The following is a 22,844-nucleotide window of genomic DNA, read 5'->3' as shown; positions in this document are numbered from 1 at the left end:
TGTCGGTGCCATGCCAGTGTCAATCGTGTGTCATTGGTGTGGTGCTGGCGTGGCACTGAGCAGGTGCCCCCCAGCATGCTCATCACCTACGACGACGTGGTGAAGATCTCGGACTTTGGCACCTCCAAGGAGCTCATTGACAAAAGTACCAAGATGTCCTTCGCTGGCACCGTGGCCTGGATGGCACCCGAGGTCATCCGCAACGAGCCTGTCTCCGAGAAAGTTGACATCTGGTGAGGACACAGGGACCTTGGGGACATGGGGACCTTGGGGACACCAAGGAGCTGTGGTGGCACTGGGGACACAGCAACACACGGGGCTTTGGGAGGCAGTGGGGACACGGGGGCACAGGAGGCACTGGGGACAATAGGAACGGGAGACACTGCGGGGACATCAGGGACATGTGAGGCCTCAGGAGCACTACAGGGGACCAGGGATGGGGACATTTGGGATACTGGGAGGGATGTTGAAGGGACAGGGGACATCAGGGACCACAGGAGCAGCAGGGGACAGAGGGGACACCAGCATGGGCAGAGGCAGGGAGGGGACACAGGGCAAGGGGGATGAGGGGACAGTGGGAGGACGCTGGGAGTGACAGGGGCCATGGGTGCTGGTGCCCCCAGGTCCTTCGGGGTGGTGCTGTGGGAGCTGCTGACGGGTGAGATCCCCTACAAGGACGTGGACTCGTCAGCCATCATCTGGGGGGTGGGCAGCAACAGCCTCCACCTGCCCGTCCCCTCCGGCTGCCCCGACGGCTTCAAGGTGCTGCTGCGCCAGTGCTGGTGAGTGCGTCCGTGGGGACACCCCACCATGGGGCACACTGCCATGGGGACAGCGCAGCACGGGGACAGCCCACTATGGGGACACACCATGGGCACCCATGCCATGGATGCGTCATGCCATGGAGGACCCCACCATGGGCACCCCACTGTGGGGACCACCATGGGGGACCTGCCGTTGGCACCCCAATGTGGGCAGCGCAGGGGGGACCCTGGTCACAGTGGTACCCCCACCCTAGGGGTGTGCCCAGGGCCACCCCATGCCAAACTGCACCCCATGTGGCCTGTGCACCCTTCTCTGTGGTCCCCCAAAGCCTCAACACCCCCATAGATCCCCCCCCCCCAGCACCCAGGCACCCCCCCACCCGCACCCAGCACCCTGCCACTCCCCCCAGGAACAGCAAGCCCCGGAACCGGCCGTCCTTCCGGCAGATCCTGCTGCACCTCGACATCGCCTCTGCCGATGTCCTCTCCACCCCGCAGGAGACCTACTTCAAATCCCAGGTACCAGCACCCCAGCACCCCGGGACCCCCAGCACCCCGGGACCCCCAAACCCTGCAGGAGACCTGCTGCAAATCCCAGGGACTGTGAGGGCTGCTGCAGGGATAACTGATGCCCACAGCAGCTGGTGCCCAGGATGCCCGGTATATCCCAGTGCTCGTGGTAGCCATGCCCAGTGTATCCCAGTGCCTCGAGTAGCTGCAGCCAGGTCATGCAGTGCCCAGGGTACCTGGTGCCTGGGGTATCTTGTGCCCGGGGTGCCCCGTGCCCAGAGTAGGTGGTGCCCAGTGCCTGGGGTAACTGGTGCCCAGGGTGCCCAGTGCCCATGGCAGCCGGTGCCCCGGGTGCGTGGTGCCCGTGGTAGCTGGTGGCGGGGGTGCCCCATGCCCAGGATAGCTGGTGCCCAGTACCTGGAGTGCCCAGTGTCCGCAATAACTGGTGCCCAGGGTGCCCCATGCCCACGGTAGCCAGTGCCCGTGGTAGCCAGTGCCCAGTGCCCACGGTAGCCGGTGCCCGGGGTGCCCGGTGGCCACGGTAGCCGGTGCCCGTGGTAGCCGGTGCCCACATACCGCAGGCGGAGTGGCGGGAGGAGGTGAAGCTGCACTTTGAGAAGATCAAGTCGGAGGGGACATGTCTGCACCGGCTGGAGGAGGAGCTCATCAACCGCCGGCGCGAGGAGCTCCGGTGGGGCCCGTCCGCGGGACACGGGGACGCTGGGAACACGGAATGCTGGGGACACTGTGGGCATCAGGGGCGCGTAGAGGGACGAGGGGCTGGGGGTATCGGAGGGTGCCGTGGCGCAGGGAGAGCTGTTGGGTCCCTGTCACTTTGTGTGGTGGGTGCCATGGGACGCGTGTGCTGACACCACGCGTGCCCTGGGCGCTAGGCACGCGCTGGACATCCGGGAACACTACGAGCGCAAGCTGGAGCGCGCCAACAACCTCTACATGGAGCTCAGCGCCCTCATGCTGCAGCTGGAGCTCAAGGAGAAAGAGCTGCTCAGGTGAGGGGGCCCTTCCAGCACCCACCAGCACCCCTCGCACCCCTCTGCCCATCCCATGGCCGCCCCATTGCCATGGTCAACGCTACACCCACCCATGGCCATGACCAACCCTACAGCCAGTCCATGGCCGTGGCCAACGCTGTATCTACCCCGTGGCCATGACCAACCCTACAGCCACCCCATGGCCATGGCCAACCTGATACCTTCTCCATGGCCATGAGCACCCCTATACCCACCCTGTGGCTTCCCTGAACCCATGGCCAGCCATTACCCCATGGCCACTAGCCCAAGGCCATGGCCACCCCACCCCATGCCGCCTCCCTGGGGGTGGGTGCCCACGCGTGGCCCATGGCAGGCGGGAGCAGGCGCTGGAGAAGCGCTACCCTGGGCTCTTCAAGCCGCGGGCACCACGGGGGCTCCTGCACGGCAACGCCGTCGAGACCCTCATCAAGAAACGCAACGTCCCCCAGAAGCTTTCGCCCCACGGCAAGCGGTGCGGCCGGACGCCTGGGACGGGACGGGGGGTGGACTCTGGGTCCTTTGGGGGGGGGGGGCTGGCGGGTCAGGTGCCTGGGTGCTTTGGGTTGGGGTGAGCATGGACATGGGGGTCTCTCAGGGTTGGGGGGTGTGTCTGGAGACATGGGGGTCCTGGTGGGGCTGGGAGCCCGGACACCTGGGTCCTTTGGTGGGGGGTTCTGGGGGCTTGGGTGCCCGGGGTCTTTGGGGAGAGGGGCTGGCGTGTGGATGCTGGGGTCCTTTTGCAGGGGGGGGGATGCTCTGCGGGTGCAGATCCCTGGGGTCTCTGGGGAGGTGGGTCTGGGGGTGCAGATGCTGGTGTCCCTTGGAGGGGTGGGGTCTAGACATGAGGGTCCCTCCTGGCTGGCTGGGGGGTGTCCTAGGGGCTGGCGGACGCCTGGGTCCCCGTCCGCAGCCCTTCCCCGTGTCTGTCCCCCCCCCCCCCCAAGACCCGACATCCTGAAGCCGGAGGTGCTGCTGCCCAAGCTGGATGCGGCCATGGCACAGGTGGCCCTGCCGGGGTGTCCCAAGGGCCCCCCCTCGCCCGGGCGCAGCCGCCGGGCCAAGGGCCGCCATCGCAAAGCGGGACCCCGGGGGGGCTGCGGGGAGCCAGGCCCCGAGGCTGGACCCCCCCGGGGGCTCGCTGGCCCCCCTCCAACCACCACCGGCCCCGATCTCCTTGGGGGTACCCTGGAGGCTGTGGGTGCCCCCCCAGCCACGGTACCTGATGCAGGACCTGAGGGGGCAACAGGTTCCCAAGGGTCCCCCCCACCGCAGCCCCCCGTGCCCGGTGAGCCTGAGCGGGAGAGCGGGGCCGGCCGGGGGGGGAAAGTGGGGGCCGGGCAGCACCTCACCCCCGCAGCACTGCTGTACCGCGCGGCTGTCACCCGTGGGCAGGTGAGAGCCCCCGACACCTGGGTCCCTTCCCTGGGGGGGCGGGGGAGGGGGCAGGACCCCCAGGTCCATCCCAGCAGGGGGAGGTGGGATGGATCCCTTCTGGGGAGGGGTTGGAGGGGGGGTCCCTCCTGCAAAGGAGGCATCAGGACCCTTGGGTCCATCCGGGGGGGGGGGGGGGTTGTCAGGACCCCTGGGTCCATCCTCGGGGGGTTTCAGGACCCCTGGCTCCCTCCTGGGGGGAGGGGGCCAAGACCTCTGGGTCTCTCCTGGGGGGGCGAGAGGGGGCCAAGACCCGTGGGTCCTTCCTGGGGTGGTGGTGGGGGGTGAGGACCCCCGGATCCCTCCTGAGAGGCAGCAGGAGGACCCCAACGCCCCTCCCCGCCCCTCCCCCAGAAGCGGGGGGTCTCATCAGAGGAAGAGGAGGGTGAAGTGGACAGCGAGGTGGAGCTGCCACTGCGGCAGAGGTGGGTGCTGACACCCCCCCCCTCCCCGGGTGCGTTTGGGGGTCCATGGGTGCTCAGGCACCTGGGGTAGGTGCAGGGGGGTCTGTGGGTACCCGGACATGGGGGTCCTCACCCCTCCCAACACCCCTTCCTCCCCAGGTGGCCCCCGGGCATGAGCAAGCGCCAGTCGCTCTCGACCTTCAGCTCGGAGAACTTCTCGGACGGGGACGGGGACGAGGGGCACACGAGCGAGCCCTCGCACAGTGCCACCCCCGACGTGGGCAGCACCAACACGGACGAGCGGCCCGACGACCGCTCCGAGGACCTGCTCTCCCAGGGCTCCGAGATCCCCCTGGATGCCGCCGCGCCCCCCGAGGGTCCCGGCCGCCGTCATGGGGGGCTCAGCCCCAAGGTGATGCCCCAACCCCGGGGTGGGTGGCAGGGAGCACCCACAGTCCCCCAGGGATGGGTGACAGCATGGGGTGAGGGGTCCCTAGGGTCCCCCAGGGCTGGAATTATGGGGTGGGGGTCCTCAAAGTCCCCCAAGATGGGGCTAGAGGAAAGGGGTCTCCCAGAGATGGGTGCCATTGTGTGGGGGTCCCTAAGGGTTGGAACTATGGGGTGGGCGTCCTCAAGGTCCCCCAGGATGGGGTTAGTCAGGGGAAAGGGGTCTCCCAGAGATGGGTGCCATTGGGTAGGGGTCCCTAGGGTCCCCCAGAGCTGGGCACTATGGGGTAGGGGGTCCCCTGAGGCCCCCAGGATGGGGTTAGCAAGGGGAAGGAGAGGGGAGTCCTCCTCTATGGGGAGGGGGGGACCCACTGAGGAAGGCAGGACCAGGTGCGATGGGGAACGGGGTCCCCAGAGCCCCCCAGAACCAAGTACTGGGGGAGGGGGTGATATCCCAGGGCCCCCCACCAAGGGTGGACATCATGGGCAGGTGGTCTCAAGGGCTCCCCAGGACATACCCCAGGTATCTCGGGGGGGGGGGTCCCCGGTGTCCCCCAGGATGAAGTACTGTGGGGAGGGAGGGGTCTCCTAAATCGCTGGGCAGGGTCCCCCAGGGCCCCTCCCCAGACCAAACACCATGGGGAGCAGTCTCCCAGCCCCCCCCCCAGGACAGATACCATGGGGTGGGGATCCCCCAAACATTAGAGGCCAGGGAGAGGGGGCTCCTCAGGTCTCTGCCCTGCAGAGGTGGGGGTCCCCAACACCCCCAGGACCAGCTGTGGGGCAGGGGGAGACCCTGAAGATGTTTAACACCCCCCCCCCATTTATGCCTGTCCACCCCACCCCCAGGTCTCCGAGGACTCTGACTGCGACAGCGCGGAGCTGGACCACTCAGGCAGCGGCGAGGGGCCCCCCCGGCCCACAGCCCCCCCCGGCCTGTGACCTGTCCCCACCACCACCACCCTGCACACCCCCCACTTGTACAGCCCCAAATATTTATATAAATATCTATCGATCTCTACAGAAAGCTCTGTGCTGTCTCTGTGCCTGGGGGGGAACAGGGCTCAGGGAGGGGGCACGGGGGTCACAACGGGTGTTTTTTTTTGGGGGGGGGGAGGGGGGGCGCGGTAAGAGCAGGGGTAGATGTTGACTACCTCCCTTTTCTGTTTATGTAGGCCCTACCGTAATAACCCCCACCCCAGAGGGGTTACAACCCAATGAGTTGTTTTTTTTGGGGGGTAGGGAGGCAGCATATCAAGAGCTGAGCCCCCCCTACAGTCCCACTGCTCCTTTACCAGTGGAACTGGGAACACTGGGTGGTGGCAGAGACCCAAGTGGGGGACAGCCGCTTTCACCCCTGTGAAGCAAAGGAGGGTCCCAGGTGGACGTCAGGCTGAGGGGGCAGGTAAAGAGGTAGAGACCCCCAGTGGGGACACTGGCTTCCATTGATGACCACCCCGTGGGTATACTGGTTTCCATTAAAGACCAGTTTGCAGGGTAGGGGGAAAAGGAGGGAAACCCCCCAAAATGCAGCTGGAGTATCAAAAAGCCTCCCCCCCCTCCCCTCCCCCCCCCCCGGGGGGGCTGGTTTAATTCAGCCTGGGGAACCCCCTTCCACCACCAGCAGGAACCCAAACCCCAGCTGGGCCACACTGGGAAGAACTGGGGAAGGGGGCGGGGTTCAAATAAAGACGGAGACAGGCAGATCCATTAACCAAAATATCCTCCAGTTTCTATTCACAAGGAAAAGCTCCAGTCCATCTTTTTATTAACTTTTTTTTTGAAAAATTTCCTGACATTACAGAACTAAACTGAAATGTTTCTCTTCCACTCTTACATTTCATGACAAAACAAACTTCATGAGCCGAAAAACAGGGGGTGTGGGGTGGGGGGTGAGGTGGGGGCAGGGAGGAGAGAGAGAAGCTTTATAAAACTAAGATCTGGGGCTCAGCATTTTAACAGCTGAACAGAGAAAGGAATTAAAATGCTTGTAATTCAAAACAAAACAATTTAAACAAAAAAAAAAACAAAAAAAAAAAAAACAAAACCAAAACAAAAAATAAACCTCATGAGTGGCCGCGGAGAGCATGGAGGAACCGAAAAATTTACAAACTAGTTAAAACCTGGGGCTGGCTGCTAAGGGACTACACAGATGGATGGTGAGGTGAGGCCGAGGGTCCGCGTCGGGGCCCCTAGCTGCTTCCCATGCCCCCGGTCTCCGAGGAGAGCCTGCAACGAAGAAAAGGGCGTCAGAGGGGACCCCGGCTGGGGGGGGAACAGGAGGAGGAAGGATGGGGCGCAAGGGAGGAAGGGCTTCCCCGTGGGGAGTGCGCTGGAGGGGGGACAGTCCCCCAGGGAGGGAAGGGAGTAGGTTTCTGGGGTGCGGGGAGTTGCTTTATGCACAAGCAGCAAGGGGAGATGCAGCAAGGAGGGGGGGCACCCCCTGACTGTCCTCCCCAAAACGGAGCCAGGGGCTCCCTGGGGACTCTGCCGGGGAGGGATGCGGCCGGAGCGAGGGCACCAGCAGGCTCTGCTCCAAGCAGCGAGGGCAAAGCTTTTGGGGTGCAGACACCCAGCAGAAGGGGGACGCCGAGGTGCCCTGGGCACCCCAGGGCGCAGGCAGGCAGGAATTTGGCAGCGATTCCTGCAGGGAAGGGAGAGCACGAGGGGCAGGGGGGCTCTACCCCCACCAGGGACCCCCTGGAGAACAGAGAGGGAGGGGGGACAGACGCACAATGCAAGGGGGTCCCCGAGCAAGCAGGGACAACACCAGCACCCCCAACCCACACAGAGCATCCCGGGGAGCTGCCACCTCCACGGCTCAAAGCTTCTCCCTCCCTGCAATTTTTTTTTTTTTTTGGGGGGGCCACCCCAACCTGGGTGGCAGTGAACCCCCCCAGCAAGAGGGCACCCCATGAGGCCCCCTCCCCGGGGCTCAGCCCCCCGCCGTCGGCACAGATCTAGCAGAGCAGATTCTCACCGTGGCAACTTTATTACAGGTACAGACATTAAAGAGAGACAGGTGAGGCCGCGAGCCCCGTGGGCAACGTCACCAGGAATGCAATTAAATCCCAACTCGTTTATTCGGTAACGAACCCCCTCCCTCCACCCCCCCACCCCCCTCCCCAAAACCACGATTGCAACCAAGCTACTAAAAAAAAAAAAAAAAAAAAAAAGAAAAAAAGAGGAAAAGGAAAAAAAAAAAAAAAAAAGCAACAGCTACAAGCTAGCAGGATCAAGAAGGAATCAAACAGATCACTAGATGCCGGGCTGGGACACAGGGAAAAGAGTCTCCCAGCCAGCAAGAAAACTCCACTCTAAGAAACATCACAAGCTCACTTTGGAGTAAAAAGGAGGAGGAGAAAAAAAATATTAAGAAAAAAACCACAAAAAGGAAAAGAGGAAAAAAAAAAAAATTGCTCTTCCAAGTCTCCTCTACGGGGTCTCCATGCTGCCACCAATCTGCTGGTCCTCTAAGGCCACAAGCAGACTCAGTAAGGAGAAAATCTCTGCTTTTCCGCTTTCAGTTTGTTAGTGACACATGGCACAGCTGGAGCGGAGGTACCCTTAGCAGCAGACACAACATTTAGAGCCAGGAGAGGGACAGGTTTCATGCCAAGCAGACTGGAGACACAAGGGGCAGTCGGAAGAGGGTTGGGGAGGCTGGCGGGTGCTTCGGAGGCCCCCGCTGTGGCGAGCGAGGGGGTGGTGGTGGAGGAGGAAGAAGAAGAAGGGGTGGAGGGTTGAGAGAGGTTGATGCTGAGGTGGTCAGGGATCGTGACGGAGGCTGCCTGGGAGGAGGGTTTAGCGCTTTCTAAACTGTAACAGAGGAGAAAGGAACAAAAAAAAAAAAAATACGGGTGGGTGGAAGGGAACACCACAAAAAAAAAAAAAAGCACAGGACAAACAGCGTCAAATCGCACGAGCCGAGCTCGGGGAGGGAGGGAGGGAGGGAAGGAAGGAGCGGCACCCTCCAAGCCACACCGGGACCCCCCGCACACCCTGGGCCAAGCCACTGGCTCAGCAGCGAGGCCATCCCAGTGCCCCAGAGCCAGGCACCTCAACGCAACCAGTGTGGAGCAAGTGGCATGAGCCAAAGTAAAAATAAAAAAAATAAAATAATAATAAAAAAAAAAGAAATCACAAGTGGCTTCTGTTCTGCTCCCCCTTGGGAGCAGGCTGGAGCTGCCACACCAGCCCAGCATCGACCCACACGACACGGAGCGGTCACAAGTCCCTGCACCAGTGCGGGGCTCTCCCAGCCACTCGCCTCCATCCAGAGCCCCGGGGGCTGAGGACCACGGAGGGCATCGCTCCCAGCCCGGCCCGTCGCAGGGAACGTAGGACACCGCGGCAAGATGGGTCTGAGCACGGGGAGCCCAGGCCGGGCCCTCGGTCCCCACTGCGGCAGTGCTCGCCGCAGCGTGCCGCATGGCGGGCAAGCGGCCAGGCCCCGCGCAAGCCAGCCGTGCCCCCACCGCCGCTCGCCGGTTATCGGAGCGCAGCCAAGTGCTGCCGGCAGCACCGACCGCTCTCCCTGGGATCACGACATTCCGCTGGGAGATAGCCGGGATCTCCACCAGCAGGCCCAGGGGTGTCCCTCCTCTATCACCCCCTGAAAAAGCCCTCGCCACGCAAGCGCCGGGTCGGAACAGCACAGCTCGAACTGCCGAGGGCCCGACAGGGCCAGGCACGGCTTGTAAGCGGCCGCGTGCTCCCCTCGGCCCCGTGGCCAGGCCCCTCCCCAGCCGGGTCCGTCACCCTACAGCTTCCCACAGACCAGGAGGCGATCGCACCAGGAAAATGGGACAGCAGGCACAGGGAGGGGGGAAAGGAAAAGGAGGGGAGGAAAAAAAAAAAAACAAAAAAAAAACCAAACAAAAAAAAAACACCAAACAACAACACGGGAGAGAAAACCCCTTCATTCCATGTGTCAGGGCATGAGCAGGGTCCCAGCCCGGGGAGCAGTACCCCACGGCACGGGCGTGCAGAGCCAGACCCCCGACCCACCGAGCCTCCTCGTCCAGAGACTTACCTGACATTAATTAGATACTGGGCCAAGCTAATGCTCGCTGCAGATCCAGTTATGGTAACCTGCCTGTCAGTAGATCCTTCCACTGGATTGGCAATTTTGATCTGCGCCCCAGACATCTGGCGGATCTCATTGATTTTGGCGCCCTGACGCCCAATGATGCAGCCAATCAGCTGGGGGAGGAAAGCGCCTTGTTAGCGGGGTAAGAGCCAAGCGTGTTAACCCGTCCTCATCCTCCTCCCTGCCCAGTGTCTGTCCTCCACGGGGACAGGGCTGGCACCTACGGGGGGGTTAAGGGGCTGAGAAGGGGGGTTCTGCCTCAGAGGTGGCTGCAAGGGGAGAAGGGATGCATGGCCACCAAGAGTGGTCCAAGGAGGCGGCTTGGGGTGCAGCCACAAGCCCTCCTGCAGCTTTGAGGCTGAGAACGGGCAGCCCCACACCCCATCTTGTTTGAAGAAAGAGGGGCAGATCCCGGTGACCCACAGGGATGAGGGGGCAGCTGCCTGCCCGCTGCCCACCAACCCTCCCTCCCCGAGGCGGGCTGGGAAGGAGGGACCCCATGCGCACACTCACATCATTTGGAATGGTGAGTTCATGAGAGGTGGTTTGAGCAGAGGCATCCAAACCTGTTTAGAGACAGAGAAAAGGCAAGAGAAGTTCAGGGGGAGGCGGTGGGACGGGGGGTGCAGCACAGACAGACCGGAGCAGTCAAGCCAGCATTTGCTGCCAGCTTCATGGCTACCTTGAAGACGATTAGAACAGGAGGGGAAGGGCAGAGCAAGCTGTGAGGTTACTCCAACCCTCCCCGCTGCTCCCCACACCTCCTCCCCGACCACCTGCTTCCCCCAGCTGGGTCACCCCCATTTCTCTCCCTCTCGTGTCCCCCCCCCACGATATCACCACAGGATCTTCCTTCCGGTCAGGACAGTCCCAGAGCAGCGCGCTCACTGCAGGGGCTCCATGCGGGCACTCAGCTCTGCTGCCCGCTCTGGTACCAGCTTCCAAGGGCTACGCTACCCCCCTCCTCCTCGCCGCCACGGCCCCGGCAGGGCAGTGCTATGCCGGCCGGCACGGGCGCTGCAAGGCTACTCACGCCTCAGTTGGGGCCAAGTGCATGTGCTAAGCGGAATTTTTTTTTTTTTTTTTTTTGGGGGGGGGGCGTTTTTAATTTTTCTGCCCCCCTCCCCAGCTCGCTCCCTGCTACAGGGAGCAGCGGGAGCCTCAAGACCTCACCCCAGGGCAGGGGTGAAGCAGCCTGGGGACACACCAGCAGCCAAGGCGGTTAACGGGGTGCTGTCCCCTCCCTCACCAGCGATTCTGTCACCAGCAGCAAGAAGGGGCTCGATCCGCTCCAGCAACTCCTTTGGCAGGGGGAATCGCTCCCCCCTCAGCGCATGGTTGGGGGGGGGTAAAGCGAGGGGGCCCAAGGCTCGCTAACAGCCTCAGGCGCTGGACAAGCAAGCCCTCCAACAAGTCCTGCTGCTCTCCACTGTCCAGCTGACTTCTGGGGCACGTACAACCAAGCCAGTCGGTACCTCCAGCCCTTCTAAGGCTCCCCTAACCCCCCCTTTCCCCTCCCATCCGTGCACAAAGGCGGGCAGCATTTAACAGGGAGAATGAGACCCCGGTCAGTATTAATACACAATAGAATTACTACAGATTTTGTTTTTTAATCATTACCCCAATAGCCTTTCACCTCTGGAGAGCTGGATTCAATGCCTGTTAAGATACAAGTGACAATGAGTTTGGCTGTCTCAAGTTTAGAGCCCCAAATGGGTATTTTTAGCCATCTTAGCAAATCTACAGCAAATTTGGTACAACTCAACAGTTGCCTGCTCAGGACTGGAGTAGCCGGAGGGGAGAGAGAGGGTGCTGCATGTTGGGGGGGGTCTCCCGGTGCATTGGCAGAGCTGTGGAGGATGGGAGTGAAGAGGAAGGAAAGCAGCACAGAGGCCCTGCCTGCTCGGTTTTTTTGGTGTATGGTTGGGGGTTCTTTGGTGGTTGTTTTTTTTTCTCTACCCTCTGCAGCCCACCGCAACTTGCAGAGGCCGATACCAAGTCACCCCCAGAGATGTCGCAACAGAAGTCATTACCTGGCTGGGCTCAGCTCTGGGGGAACGTTTGGTTTTGGTTGGTTGGTTTTTTTGGTTTTTTTTTGAGAGCGCGAGACCCAAGCGGAGGCCCCGTTAGAGAGGAGCCAAGCGGCGGCTCACGGGCTGGCCTTTGGCCCACGCTAGCGTACAGAAGAGAGAAGGAGTTTCCATACCACTGAATCCAGTGTTGCCATGAGACATTGGAAAGTGTGACTGTTGCATTGCCAACTGGTGCAGCTTGGTCAGCTAGAGGGGAAAAAGAGAAAGAAAAAGGCTGATGTTAGCCATTTCCCAAGCCCGGGGGGGCCAGGACTCACAGCACACACATCAACACAGACACTGCCAGTGGCACCGGGTCCCCTCCCCGGCCCCTCCATACACGGCACGGCCCTCTCCACATGGAGAGGGGGAAGGCGCCAGGCCAAGGTGGGCTGTGGGGGCAGGGCTGCGCCCACCCCCTGGTGAAGCGAGGTATGAAAGGAGCTCAACGGAGAAAAGCAGAGAGGAGCAGGAGACGAGACAGCAGGGTGCTCACACCACACCATGCAGGGAGTGGCAGGGGGGACAGGGGTGCCATGAAGGGAGATGGGGGTGGAGCCCGGCTCGGTTCAGCTGCCGGAGTAGCTCTTCTAGCCCAGCTTCCTTCTAGCCCTTCTTCTCCCTGGCCTGGTGCGTCAGAGCCGCCCCCCCTTGCTGCTCTAAGGGTGCCAGGAGCGGAGATCGGCCCCCACTGAGCCTGCAACGAGCCTACGGGATGAACATGGGTGCCAGAGGATGGTGGTGTCCAACAGCAAGCTGGGACAGCGCCCGCGGGAGAGGCGGCCCCTGCCTGGACTGTCACTCCTCTCCCAAACGGTCCCCGACAGGCTGGCAGCAGCCTGGGCCGGGCCGGATCCAACCCCCCCGCGACTGCCACCTGCGACTGCTCGCTGGGCCAGCTGTCCCCTGCCCCAGGAGAACCACCATGACAGTGAACCATCATGTGCTGTTTTTGTTTTCTCTTGACAGGCTGCGGGCCAAATTCGGGGGGGTGGAGGGGCAAGGGAAGAGCCGAAGCTGGTGTGAAATGCCAAGCCGGGGAGAGACGGGTTGGGGGGGGAAAAAAATATTATATATATAGGAGGAGGGAAGTGTCAGAAAGAAGGTGGGGGAAGGAAAAAGGAGAGATCTGAGACCGGGTGAAGCTGGCTGCAGGAGGGCGAATTGAAGGGAGACAAGTTTTTTGGGGGGGAGCTCGGATCAGACAGAGCATTCAGCCCAAGCTGACGGCTAATGGCTCGAGTCGAGAAAGCACGGAGAAAATTTTGGAAGGGGGGAGGAAGAGGGTGGATTTCAAGACAAGAAGTTGTAAACAAAACTTACATCTGGCTGTGGAATGGCATACTGTCCTTGAATGGTATAGGCCTACAAAAGGAGGAAAACAGTCCTATTAACAACCATTGGACAGCCACCCAGGGACAGACAGATTTCAACTAGCCAGGAAGTCAGAGAGCCAAGGTGGAGAGTTCTCCGGGGCGAGGGAAGTGGGGCAGGGAGAGGCAGGGGACGGATAAATGCTGTAACAAGCAGTTTCTAGACGGGCGGTTACTCAAATTGGCCTTACGTGGCGGTTACAGGGAGGGAGTGGACAGTATGGTGCCGTCCCCCCCAAAAAAAAAAGTGGCAGACAAAAACAGAACGGCTGGGATCTTGATGAAGATGTATGGTGTGGTGGAGTCCGACAATGCTTCTAGCCCTGCGCCCCCCGCCTCGCCGACAGGGGAAGATCTCCAACGCCCCCGCCAGCCCTACTAGCTCCCGGCCCCTCCTCTCCCCGGCCCAGCAGCCCCCCCCAAAAAAAAAAGTCCCGTTCTGAGTCCTCTCGTCACTTCCGCACGCCTAGGAAAACGTCGCCAGGCAAGCTAGAGGTAAATGCTGGAGCTGGCTACCAATGCTAGACAAGGCAAAAGAGAGGCATTCGGGGGGGGATAACAAGGCTGAGTGCCTGACCTGCCACAATTCCATGTCTTGAGGTTAAGGGACAGCCACAGACTTCAGATTCCTCCTGAAGCTACCCAGAAAGGGCGAGTCACTGGCTGGGGCCTGGCTGGCTAAGGTTTGGGGGGGTGGGGGGGCCGGGCAGGTGGGGGTGGGTGGGATAGGAAGGGGAGAGGGGGGTACACAGCCTCACTTCCAGGTCACCGGAAGAACTGCAGCCCAGGCTGGAATTGGCCCAAGTTCGTTGCCATGCAGTGGCTGCCGGGTGGCCTGCGTGAGGAGAGGTTGGTGGGCTCAGAGTCCAGTTCCCAGTGGACAGGAGTCCACAGCACAAAAGCCACCGTTGACGGTTTTGGGGGACGGGGATGCCACCCTTGTTGGCAGTCTCAGAGAGGCCAAGGATTGAACGGGCCGTGGAGACTGAACTCCCCTCTCACCTCCTGAGGTGGTCCCTCCAAGTCAGAGTTGAGGCACATGGATGGGGCGGTGTGGGGGTAGCTCGCACTGCCGCTGCTGTACCTGTCCTGTGGATAAATTAGAGGACTTCAGTCTCCAGGGCTGTCAATCCGAAACCTTCCGCTAACACCAAAGTCACATCGACATTAGCTCTGCTTTTCGAGGGCTAACCCTGCTCTACGCACGACTCTGAGCTGCAAAGACAGAGCGCAACACCACCGGGAGCGGGGCCGGGACGGCTGCGTCGGGCTGGCCGCGGCCCTGGGCCAGGGGAGAGGGGTGGAAGAGAAGGAAGGGGGAGAAGAAAGGGGAAGGGAGGGAAGAGATGCGTGGCCGTGGGAAGCCTGCTCCTCACTGCTCTAACGGGGAAGGCGGCCGGCTCCCGCGCCACGGGGGGGGCCACATGGTACGGCCCTCCGCTTGCAAGAGGCGCGGGGGGGCACAGACGTACCGGCCAGGCGCTTCCCCCGGGGTGCAGAGCGGCAGGAGAAGCTGTCGGAGAGGCGGGGGGGGGCTGACCAGGTTCAGGGAGGGGAGGAGGAAGAGGCAGGGAGGGCAAGGGGTGGGGGGGGCCAAGGCGAGGAAGGGGACGGCAGCAGGTCCGTCCCCAAAACAAGCATGGCATGCCAGCCTGGTGGGGGGGCAGGGAAGAGCAGAGTCAGGCCTGGCTCTCGGGGAGGCCGGCGGCAGCAGCTACCCCTTTCCCTGCCTACAAAGGCCTCCATCGGCAATGCTGGACCCTGCCTGCGCGGGTCCCCGGGCTGGCTATGGGCGCCAGGCCCTGCCAGAGCCCACCCCCGAGGGGTCTCCCTGACAGCAGGAAGGCAGCGGATGCGTTTGCACAAGTCGCTGTGTTTTCTCCAAGCATTACGGCAGCCCTGGGAACCGCAGGGTGGGGAACGGCTGACCCGCACCCAGGCCTCAGCCTCCTGCCTTGCCCAGTGGCCTGGATGGGACCGTGGGCGAGGACACCCAGCCAGCACCCCAACAGCCCCAACAGGGCCGGGGGGATTCAGGGCTTTACAGCAGACAGGATCCCGAGGGAGCCCTGTCACCTGTAAGCTGGCTCGGCGGCAGGGCAGCAGGGAGCAAGCAACTCCCCTGGATCAGCTCAGTGCAGGAGGGACTAAATCCCACATCACCTGATGGCTACTCCTATCTGACACCCTCCCCTCGTACGAGATGAAGCCTTTCCACACCCCAACCCTACCCACAGCACAGGCTAAGCCTCTGCACCCCAAAAGCCAGCCCCAGAGAGCAGAGAACCCCCCCAACCCTCTGGGCCGGTCACCCACAACAGGTCGTGCTGAGTCCTCAGAGCCAGCTGCAGGCAGAGGGGCAAAGCCTGGATTTGGCAGCTGGAGCATCGGCCCGATTCAAATCCCCCACCACACTGGGATTTTTATTATTTTTTTTTTCCCCCTCTGGTTAACTCCAGGACTGTTTGCCAGCACCCTCTCCTCTCCAGATCAGCCCTTTTACCCTCCCACCTCCCACCCCATCCCACCTCTGCCCTCTTCCATCCCTCAGCGAGCTCAGCGAGGAAGGCTGGGAGCGGGCTCTGGGAGGCCGAGGCCCAACAGAGCCACTCTCCGCCAGAGGAAGCGGCGTGGGTGACAGGCACGCAGAGCGGCTGATGTGCGCTGGCAGCGTGGCAGCTCGGTAAGACACCCCCTTCCCCTCCCCACCCTGCACCCCAGGAGCAGAGGAGAGGCCTTACCTGACCGCCTGCAAAGATGACGGGAGAGCTGGATGGCTTGGGTCGGTACGGGATGGTGACGCCCTTCGGGGGAGACTGGGTGACAGGCAGAGAGGAGAGGTTAGACACCAAGCGCTGCTGGCACCAACAATCCCCTCCCTGCACCCCAAACACCAACTCTCTGCTTTGGGTTTAAAAATCAGCCATTTGGGAGGACGCAAAGCAATCTCTTTCTTCCCCATCCCAAGCATGAGGCCAAGGGAGGACATGCGAGGAGCCGTGCGGCGTGCGAGGGAGGCTTGGGACGGCGGGAGGCCACTGCTCAGTGTCACCATGCTGGGCAGCACGACTGGTCAGCACAGAGCCACAGGCGACACCGTTAGCCGGTCAGCAGCTCTAGAGGCCTGGCTCGACCCCGGTTTTAAGCAGCTCCAAGCCTCACCTGGATGAGGCTGTAATCCCCAGCTATCCCTTTATCCCCCAGCAGCCATTTCTCCGTCCTCAGCAGTTTCCACTCGTGAGGAGGGACGTGGCTTGCCAAGGGCAGTGGAGATTCCTGTGCAGCACGTGCTTCCCCCGGAGAAAAACAGGCCCATGGGGCCAAGGGGAGGCCCTACCTCAAGCATGACGACGCAGATCTGTTTGACGCACTCAATGATGGACTGTGGGATCCCAGCAATGGTGATGGCTCGCTCAGTTGAGTTGGGCAGCATGTCTCCTGCCACCTGGACCTGTGCCCCCGTACTCTGCAAAGTTTACGGTTAAAAATAGGCAGTCAGACCTCAGGGAGAGCTGTGACCTCAGCGACAAACCCCGCAGCTGGGTTATACATAGTCAAAACTGCCCGCCTCTCCTGCTTTCCCCCAAAATAAAATCCTTTAATCCTAGCTGGAAATAATTTGGCCATCAGGAGCCCAGGGCAGGAGAGGAGGACCTGGGCTACAGCCTTTCCTGTAACCCAAGTCAAGCCCGTCTCCGCAGCCAGTGGAGCTGGGCAGAGTTAATCCATCGGCAGTCCAGAGCTGGCAGCGCCCAGTGCACTAAATGGCATTACTGAGGGCGGTGCAGGCCTGCCAGTGCATTCCCCCCTCCTCCAACAACTGGGAAAAAGCTGGGATGGGCAATCAGGAGCCCAGGGAAGTCGGGGAGCAAGAACCCCTGCATCCCACCGCCAGGGACAGTGCTGGGAAGGGGAGGGTCTGCCCCAAGTCTCACTTTCACAAGCACTAAAAATACAAGGAGGTCCAAAACAGCCAAGTGGTGCCATGCGGCACCACCCAGAGTAGGGGCCAACCCAAGGATTCATCCCTAAAACCGGTGCGTCTCTCCTCAGGGTGGCCAACACACACCTCTCTTATCTCTTTGATCTTGCAGCCTCCTTTCCCAATGAGGGAACCGCACTGGCTGGCAGGTACAACAAGTCGGAGGGTGACCGGGGGCCGGCTGGCAGCTGTACTGTTAGTCATGGAGCTGCTGATGTCCTGCGAGGAAGAGGAGTTACTCAGAGGGGTCAGCCTGGCGCACTGCCCTCGCCAGAATGGCACGCGGGTGGTGACGTGCCCGGCAGAGGGACAGGGAGGATGTCGCTGGCACAGACAGGCCAGGCCAAGGTGACCCCAGGGCACTCTCAGTCCCATTTCCCAGACTTTGTTAGCTGCCCAGAAACAACACAGCCACGTCTTGGGGAAGGATGAAGGCGCCAAGCTCTGTCATCTCACTGACAATGGGGGTTTAACCCCCACTGGCCCAGTGGGGAGGCATCGGCTGGGTCACACTGCAGCCAAACGCGAACGGGCTGTGCCCATGTTGGAGTGGAACAAGTGGCTGGGGGCTCCGTGTGCCCACAGCTCCCAGCTCAGCACGGAGCCTCTCGTCGTAACAGGGGATCAAGGCAGGAGCAGCTCCAGGGAAAACAAGCCCAGCGCTGATTACAGCGGTCATGTGCTGGCAGGGGGAGGGGAAGGCACAAGGCCACGGCTCAACTGACCTACTAAAATAAAAGCTTTTAACTCCAAGCCCAGCACTCGGAGCACCAGCAGCCAGGAGCCACGCTCAGATGGGAAGCCCTCAGAGGACTCCAGCGCTCGGGGTACAGCAGGAACAGCTCCAGGCTCCGCAGCCTTTTAGGTGGCAAGCGAGAGCAGAGGGGCACCAGGTCAGATCTGCCAGCACTGGCTTATCTCCTTCCACGGAAGGGCCCCAAATCCAAAGGGCAACAGGATTTCTACCCCCACAGACAAGGCGAGGGCCACGGAGCTCTGCCTCACACCAGGCAAGGAGCGCTCATGCCTTCCAAACAATGCAGAGCAGGATGCAAAGCTCCTTGACAAGACAATCCTGAGCAGGCTCTAACGCCCACAGCCAGGCTCCTGGTTATTTAGAACCAACATTCCCTCTGGAAGTCATCGATTCAGTGGAACCAGGGGCACAATGCAGCTTCTCCTCCAGTGCCATGCAGCTGCACCCCCGGGTCCCCTCCTTGGCAGGGCTGGAGATGGCACCGAGCCCCGCCAAAGGGGAAGCAGCACCAGGAGGATGAGCAAAGCCAAGTGAGTTTCAAAGCCCTGTTCTGTTTTAAGCTGTTTAACCTGTGGCCACAGGGTGTTTTTGGCCTGGGAAAGTCCCTGCAGGGCTCTGGCACTCGGCAAGCAGTCACTTAAGGATGGCTGAGTGCACACAGGGAAGTGTCCCTGCTTGGACCTTGAACCTGCTCACAGCTGGGCAAAGATCAGGCCCCATGGGGAAAACACCACCAGCCCACGTGGAACAAGCCCATCCTGCTCCTCATCCTCAGGGAAAAGCTTTCCCTCGTGCTCCAGACATCCCCCCACCCCCACACACTCTGGGGCAAATTTATCCAGGGAGGGGGTAAAGGATGACTGCAGGCAGGGCAGCGCCGGGGGACTCGAGGCCGCAGACACACCTCTTCCAGTTTGTCAATGATCATTGCAAAAGCTTTGAAGATGGCATTGGTGGGTCCAGCGAGGGTGATGATCCTTTCGGGGCAGTTCCCTTCTGAGATGTTAATGCGAGCACCGCTCTGCAGGAGGGAAACGGGCAGACATCAGGGCTCCCGGCCCCCAGCTCAGACCCCCAAAAGCAGCAGCAGGTCCACGTGCCCAGCTGCGTTCTGCATGGGGCAGCCAGGGTCCCCCGGGAACCCCCGCCGGTGACGAATCCTCCCTCCCTCCCTCGGCTCCGGGCAGCCATCTTAGCCCGCTCGGCTTCCTGCCCGGCCCTGCCTACACCTCCCAGCATGCCCCGCGCCGCGGCTCCCATCTGCTGCCGGTGCCGCTGCCTGCACTGCCTGCAAATTCCTTTTCAGGCCCGCGCAGCCGCGGCCCCCCCCAGCTCCCCGCCCCGACCCTCCCAGCCCCCCTCCACTCACCTCCTCACGCATCTTCTTCACCGACTCTCCTTTCTGTGCAGGGGGAGAGAAGGGAGAGGCGTTAGCGTGGCTGTGCTGGGCGGTGAGGGGGGAGAGCGATGCAGGGCAAGGGGGTTTGTTGCTCACTTACCTTCCCAATGATGCTTCCCACCTCCTGGGATGGAAACAAAAGCAGCAATTACTCAGTGTTTAAAAACACTCCCGGGAGTCCCAAGCTTAAACAACTCCCTGCTACAGCCAGAACAAGTTCCTCTGCACCTCAGATATGCCCCCCCCAAGCCATTTGGCCACCTCTCTCCCAGCTGAGCCCCTCTATCGAGTCACTTCCACCCCCCTGAAGCTGATATTTTTATTGATGCATCAGGCTTTTAAAGGGCGGCCTCGCTCGTCATGAGATATCCAGGAGCCGGCCCAGTGCCAAGGAGCACATTCCTAACACCGCTGCCTAATGGCTGCAATAACGACGCAGCTCCAAGAGGTCCGACCGACGCCGCTTTACTGCCATGGAAGCGCCCAGCCTCCCTCCGGGCTCCCAGAAGGGCCACCCCCTGCGTTGGGCGAGGTGGCGTCGGTACAAACCACATCCCATGGACACGTACCTTTCCATGCATGAGTAGTCGGATGGTGAGTGTGACATTTAAACCACCTTCAATGACACCAGTGTCCATCTTGAGCTGCGTTGGGTTGAGTCAGGCTGCGTCAGTGCTCAGATCTTTGGTCACTGGTCGAGCAGAGCTACAAATGAGAGGGATTGCATTTGAGGAGCTGTGCCAACCCTCCCTGGCCAGTTTCAGACCCATTCCAGGGGGCCTGAAGCCCCTCTATGCTTCTTCTCTCCTTGAATATCCCCCCTGGCAGTTTTAGGGCCACGCTCCTCTTCAAGTGGCGATTAGGAGAGCTGATCCATGATGGTTCAGCTCCCCAACAGGCTGCTCCTCCTGCTAAGGCATTTTCCAGAGTGGACGGGCTAAGCTGACACTATCCCGCCTCCAGCTGGGGCCATACGGGTCTCACTCATCCCCTGCCTCTTTCCAACCCCGCTGCTCACAGAGGCTTTGCTTACAGCTCCAGAGAACTTGCCTCTGCTTGCGAGCCCCATACCTTAATCTAGATTACAAGCTTTCCTCCGCAGCTGCGTATAGACACACGCGCCAGACAGAGTGACCGCCCCGCTCCCCTTCAGTTTAACCTGCTTGAGGAGCCAGGCTGTTGAGAAAATAAAAATATATGAACTTATCTGTGGCCTGAACCTGCGGAGGGGGAGGTCTTTCAGACCAGTTTCCAAGTTGATTTACTCAAACCTGGTAAGGCCACATGAGCACACGATCAGGTTTCAAACAATCTGCGGCCGAGTCGAAAGCAGTTGCAAAACACAACTGGCCACCAGCTCAGCCAGTCAGCCGTTTAACTTTAAAAATAAATTAAACTAAATTTTAGCTCTTGTTTTTAATCAGTCCAGTTGATCACCACCCCATCAAAGTTTAACCATGCCCCGGGAAAGAAGAAGCCAGGGCGAGGGCAGGGGCATTAATCTGGCAGGGGACCATGCCAAGCAAGCAATGCTGCCATGCTCTGGGTTAATGCTCTTTTAAGGGGAAAGCCACTGGCACTGAAGATTTCCCCCCCCCCCCCCCAGCGAGGAGTTATGGCCTCCATAAAACTCAGCCTGACATCCCATCAGATCCAAAAAGGCGCTTATTTGCCTAGTTTGGAAAGAAGGGCTCAGGATCCGAGCCCGGCAGCAGCAGAGTGAGGAGGAAAGTCTAGACCCAATCCCACGAGTTGGTTGTTTACGAGCTTCCCGGTTCACCGGAGGTGGCGGGAGCCTCGCTGGCACCCGCCGCCGTCTCTCTGGCTTTAAACCCACTCCTCCTCCCACCAGTTCAGCATCCCAGTTCGCCTTCGTTAGCATTAATTTGCTTTCCTGGCAGCGGTTTTGCCAGTCAAACGAGCTTGGGTTGGTTACGGGGCCGCCTCACAGCCCGCCGGGGACAAAAGGAGCCGACCAGACCTGCCAGGGGGTTACGCAAAGGGAGAAGCGAAGCCGTGCGGGGCAGGCCAAGGCCGGCGAGTAGCCATCGCTCCAATCCGAACTTGCTGAGAGGCTCTTCCGGAGGGAAACTTCCCCCAAAGTTCTCCTTACCTCCATCCGGCAGCCCTGCCTGCCCCCACGGGGCATGTGTAAGGCCCAGCCCCTGCCCACTGCCTGTATCGGGATCAAACACCCACCCGGGGCCTCCCCACTCAGTATCCTGGCCCAAAACTGGGACCATTATGTGGGGGGAACCAGTTGCCAGGGCAGTGAATTGGCTCCAAAAGCAGCTTGTCCCTGAGGCGGAAGGAAACGTGGCTCCACCACTGGCTCATCCCTGTGGCGGAAGTCAGGGGGGGATGTGAAAAAAAAGTCCGAGGCTGGAGATCCCGGCTCCAAACCGGGCTCCTTGGCCCGCGGTGAGATGGGGGAAGCACGGACCAAACCTCCGGGCTGGGACTGAGCCTCTGAACCAGGCCCATCCACAAAGCGGGGTGAGGGCAGGGGGCCCCCAGTGCCAAGATCGCAGCTCAAAACCGGCCCCAGACCCCAGGAGGGGAACAAGGGCCGAGCCCCGGGAGCGCGGCTCAGTCCCAGCTCGGTCCCGAAGAGCTGGGGAGGCGGCTCGGGACCCCCAACCGGGCCTGGGAAAGAACCGGCTCCGGGGCTCTAAAAACACCCCAGCAGCTGCGGCGGGGCGGGGGGCACAGCCCCGGCCGGGGATCGCGGCCCCAACCCGGGCAGGGCCGGGGTGCAGAGGAGGAGACCCCCGACCCCAAGGCGGGGCCGTCGTCCCAGCCCCGCGTGTGGGGCGCCCACCCCTCGGGCGGCAGCGTCGCGAGCCAAGCCGGGAGCAAAACAACTCGGCATGGCGGCAAAGACAGGCTCAACCGTTAAAAAAAAAAAAAGAAAGAAAAAAAAAAAGAAAAAAAAGGGGGAAAAAAACGAAAAAAAAACCACAAAAAAGGCAAAAAAAATTTCCTGCCCCCCCTCGCGACCGCTCGGTACTGACGGCGGGGGGTGGCGGCGCCATGTGACGCACGCTGCTCCTCGGCCCCCCCCCGAGTCCCGGTTCCCGCGGGGGGAGGGGGGGGGAGGGGGGGGCGGCGGGGAGGGGGGGAGGGGCAGCAGCGCCCCCCACCCCCACCCCCCCCGCCCCGCCGGCGGCGCGGCGCGCGCGCAGGCCGCGGCCTAGGCCGCGACTAGGCCGCACATAGGCCGCGGGCTGGCGTGAGGGCGCGGCCGACGGCGGGCGGCGCCGGGCGGCGCGGGGGCGCTACGCGAGGCCGCGGCTCGGCTGCCGGTGTATAAGTTGGCGCCGGATGGCGGCGGGAGGGTTCGGGAAGGGGAGGGGGGTCGGCGGGGGGGGGTGGGGGTGGGGGGGGTCGGGCCTACCTGGAGCGGCGCCGGTAACGGCAGCAGGAGAAGGGCGCTCCGGGCGGAGCGGGAGGAGGGAGGGCGGGGAGGAGGGGAGGGAGGTGGGGGGGGAGAGGGAGCGCGCCGGGGCGGGCGGGCGGGATGGCGGCGGGAGGCGGCGGCGGCGGCTGCTCCTGCTGCGGCGGCCGCGGCGGGTCTGGGAG

At 61.7% G+C, this 22,844-nt stretch overlaps 3 protein-coding genes across 11 annotated transcripts in view; 1 reads left to right on the top strand and 2 right to left on the bottom strand.

The window, feature by feature from the left end:
* The window catches only part of MAP3K12 (mitogen-activated protein kinase kinase kinase 12), a 13,288-nt gene extending 6,654 nt beyond the window's left edge, over positions 1 to 6,634 (top strand). For both annotated transcript variants that reach the window (XM_080368411.1, XM_080368410.1), the window contains 10 exons: positions 75 to 233; positions 624 to 782; positions 1,175 to 1,283; positions 1,856 to 1,965; positions 2,168 to 2,284; positions 2,640 to 2,777; positions 3,250 to 3,697; positions 4,091 to 4,161; positions 4,300 to 4,552; positions 5,437 to 6,634. In XM_080368411.1, the coding sequence (XP_080224537.1) occupies positions 75 to 233; positions 624 to 782; positions 1,175 to 1,283; positions 1,856 to 1,965; positions 2,168 to 2,284; positions 2,640 to 2,777; positions 3,250 to 3,697; positions 4,091 to 4,161; positions 4,300 to 4,552; positions 5,437 to 5,529 (1,657 nt within the window). In that variant the 3' untranslated portion in view covers positions 5,530 to 6,634. The remainder of the gene's footprint in view (positions 1 to 74; positions 234 to 623; positions 783 to 1,174; positions 1,284 to 1,855; positions 1,966 to 2,167; positions 2,285 to 2,639; positions 2,778 to 3,249; positions 3,698 to 4,090; positions 4,162 to 4,299; positions 4,553 to 5,436) is intronic.
* PCBP2 (poly(rC) binding protein 2) lies at positions 6,294 to 22,844 on the bottom strand. 8 transcript variants are annotated; one of them, XM_080368428.1, is made up of 16 exons: positions 22,660 to 22,844; positions 19,832 to 19,967; positions 19,363 to 19,386; positions 19,233 to 19,265; positions 18,768 to 18,884; positions 17,194 to 17,325; positions 16,462 to 16,590; positions 15,866 to 15,940; positions 14,127 to 14,213; positions 13,894 to 13,959; positions 13,075 to 13,116; positions 11,886 to 11,958; positions 11,300 to 11,338; positions 10,193 to 10,245; positions 9,623 to 9,792; positions 6,294 to 6,816 (listed from the first exon to the last, which is right to left on the bottom strand). In XM_080368428.1, the coding sequence occupies exons 2-16, from the start codon at positions 19,898 to 19,900 to the stop codon at positions 6,780 to 6,782; spliced, it is 1,146 nt and encodes a 381-aa protein (XP_080224554.1). In that variant the 5' UTR covers positions 19,901 to 19,967; positions 22,660 to 22,844; the 3' UTR covers positions 6,294 to 6,779. The 8 variants fall into 8 exon arrangements, with proteins under 8 accessions (XP_080224554.1, XP_080224555.1, XP_080224556.1 ...); XM_080368429.1 differs by lacking the exon at positions 11,300 to 11,338 and having other exon boundaries at positions 22,660 to 22,842; XM_080368430.1 differs by lacking the exon at positions 13,894 to 13,959 and having other exon boundaries at positions 22,660 to 22,839.
* Positions 6,823 to 9,616, bottom strand: LOC308054944 (uncharacterized protein). The gene has a single exon (XM_080368436.1). The coding sequence runs from the start codon at positions 9,018 to 9,020 to the stop codon at positions 8,079 to 8,081; it is 942 nt and encodes a 313-aa protein (XP_080224562.1). The 5' UTR covers positions 9,021 to 9,616; the 3' UTR covers positions 6,823 to 8,078.

This window comes from Falco punctatus, assembly GCF_963210335.1.
Source record: "Falco punctatus genome assembly, chromosome: 18".
NCBI lineage: Eukaryota > Metazoa > Chordata > Aves > Falconiformes > Falconidae > Falco > Falco punctatus.
The sequence above is the reverse complement of the archived record's forward strand: the minus strand, read 5'-3'. Positions and strand labels throughout refer to the sequence as shown.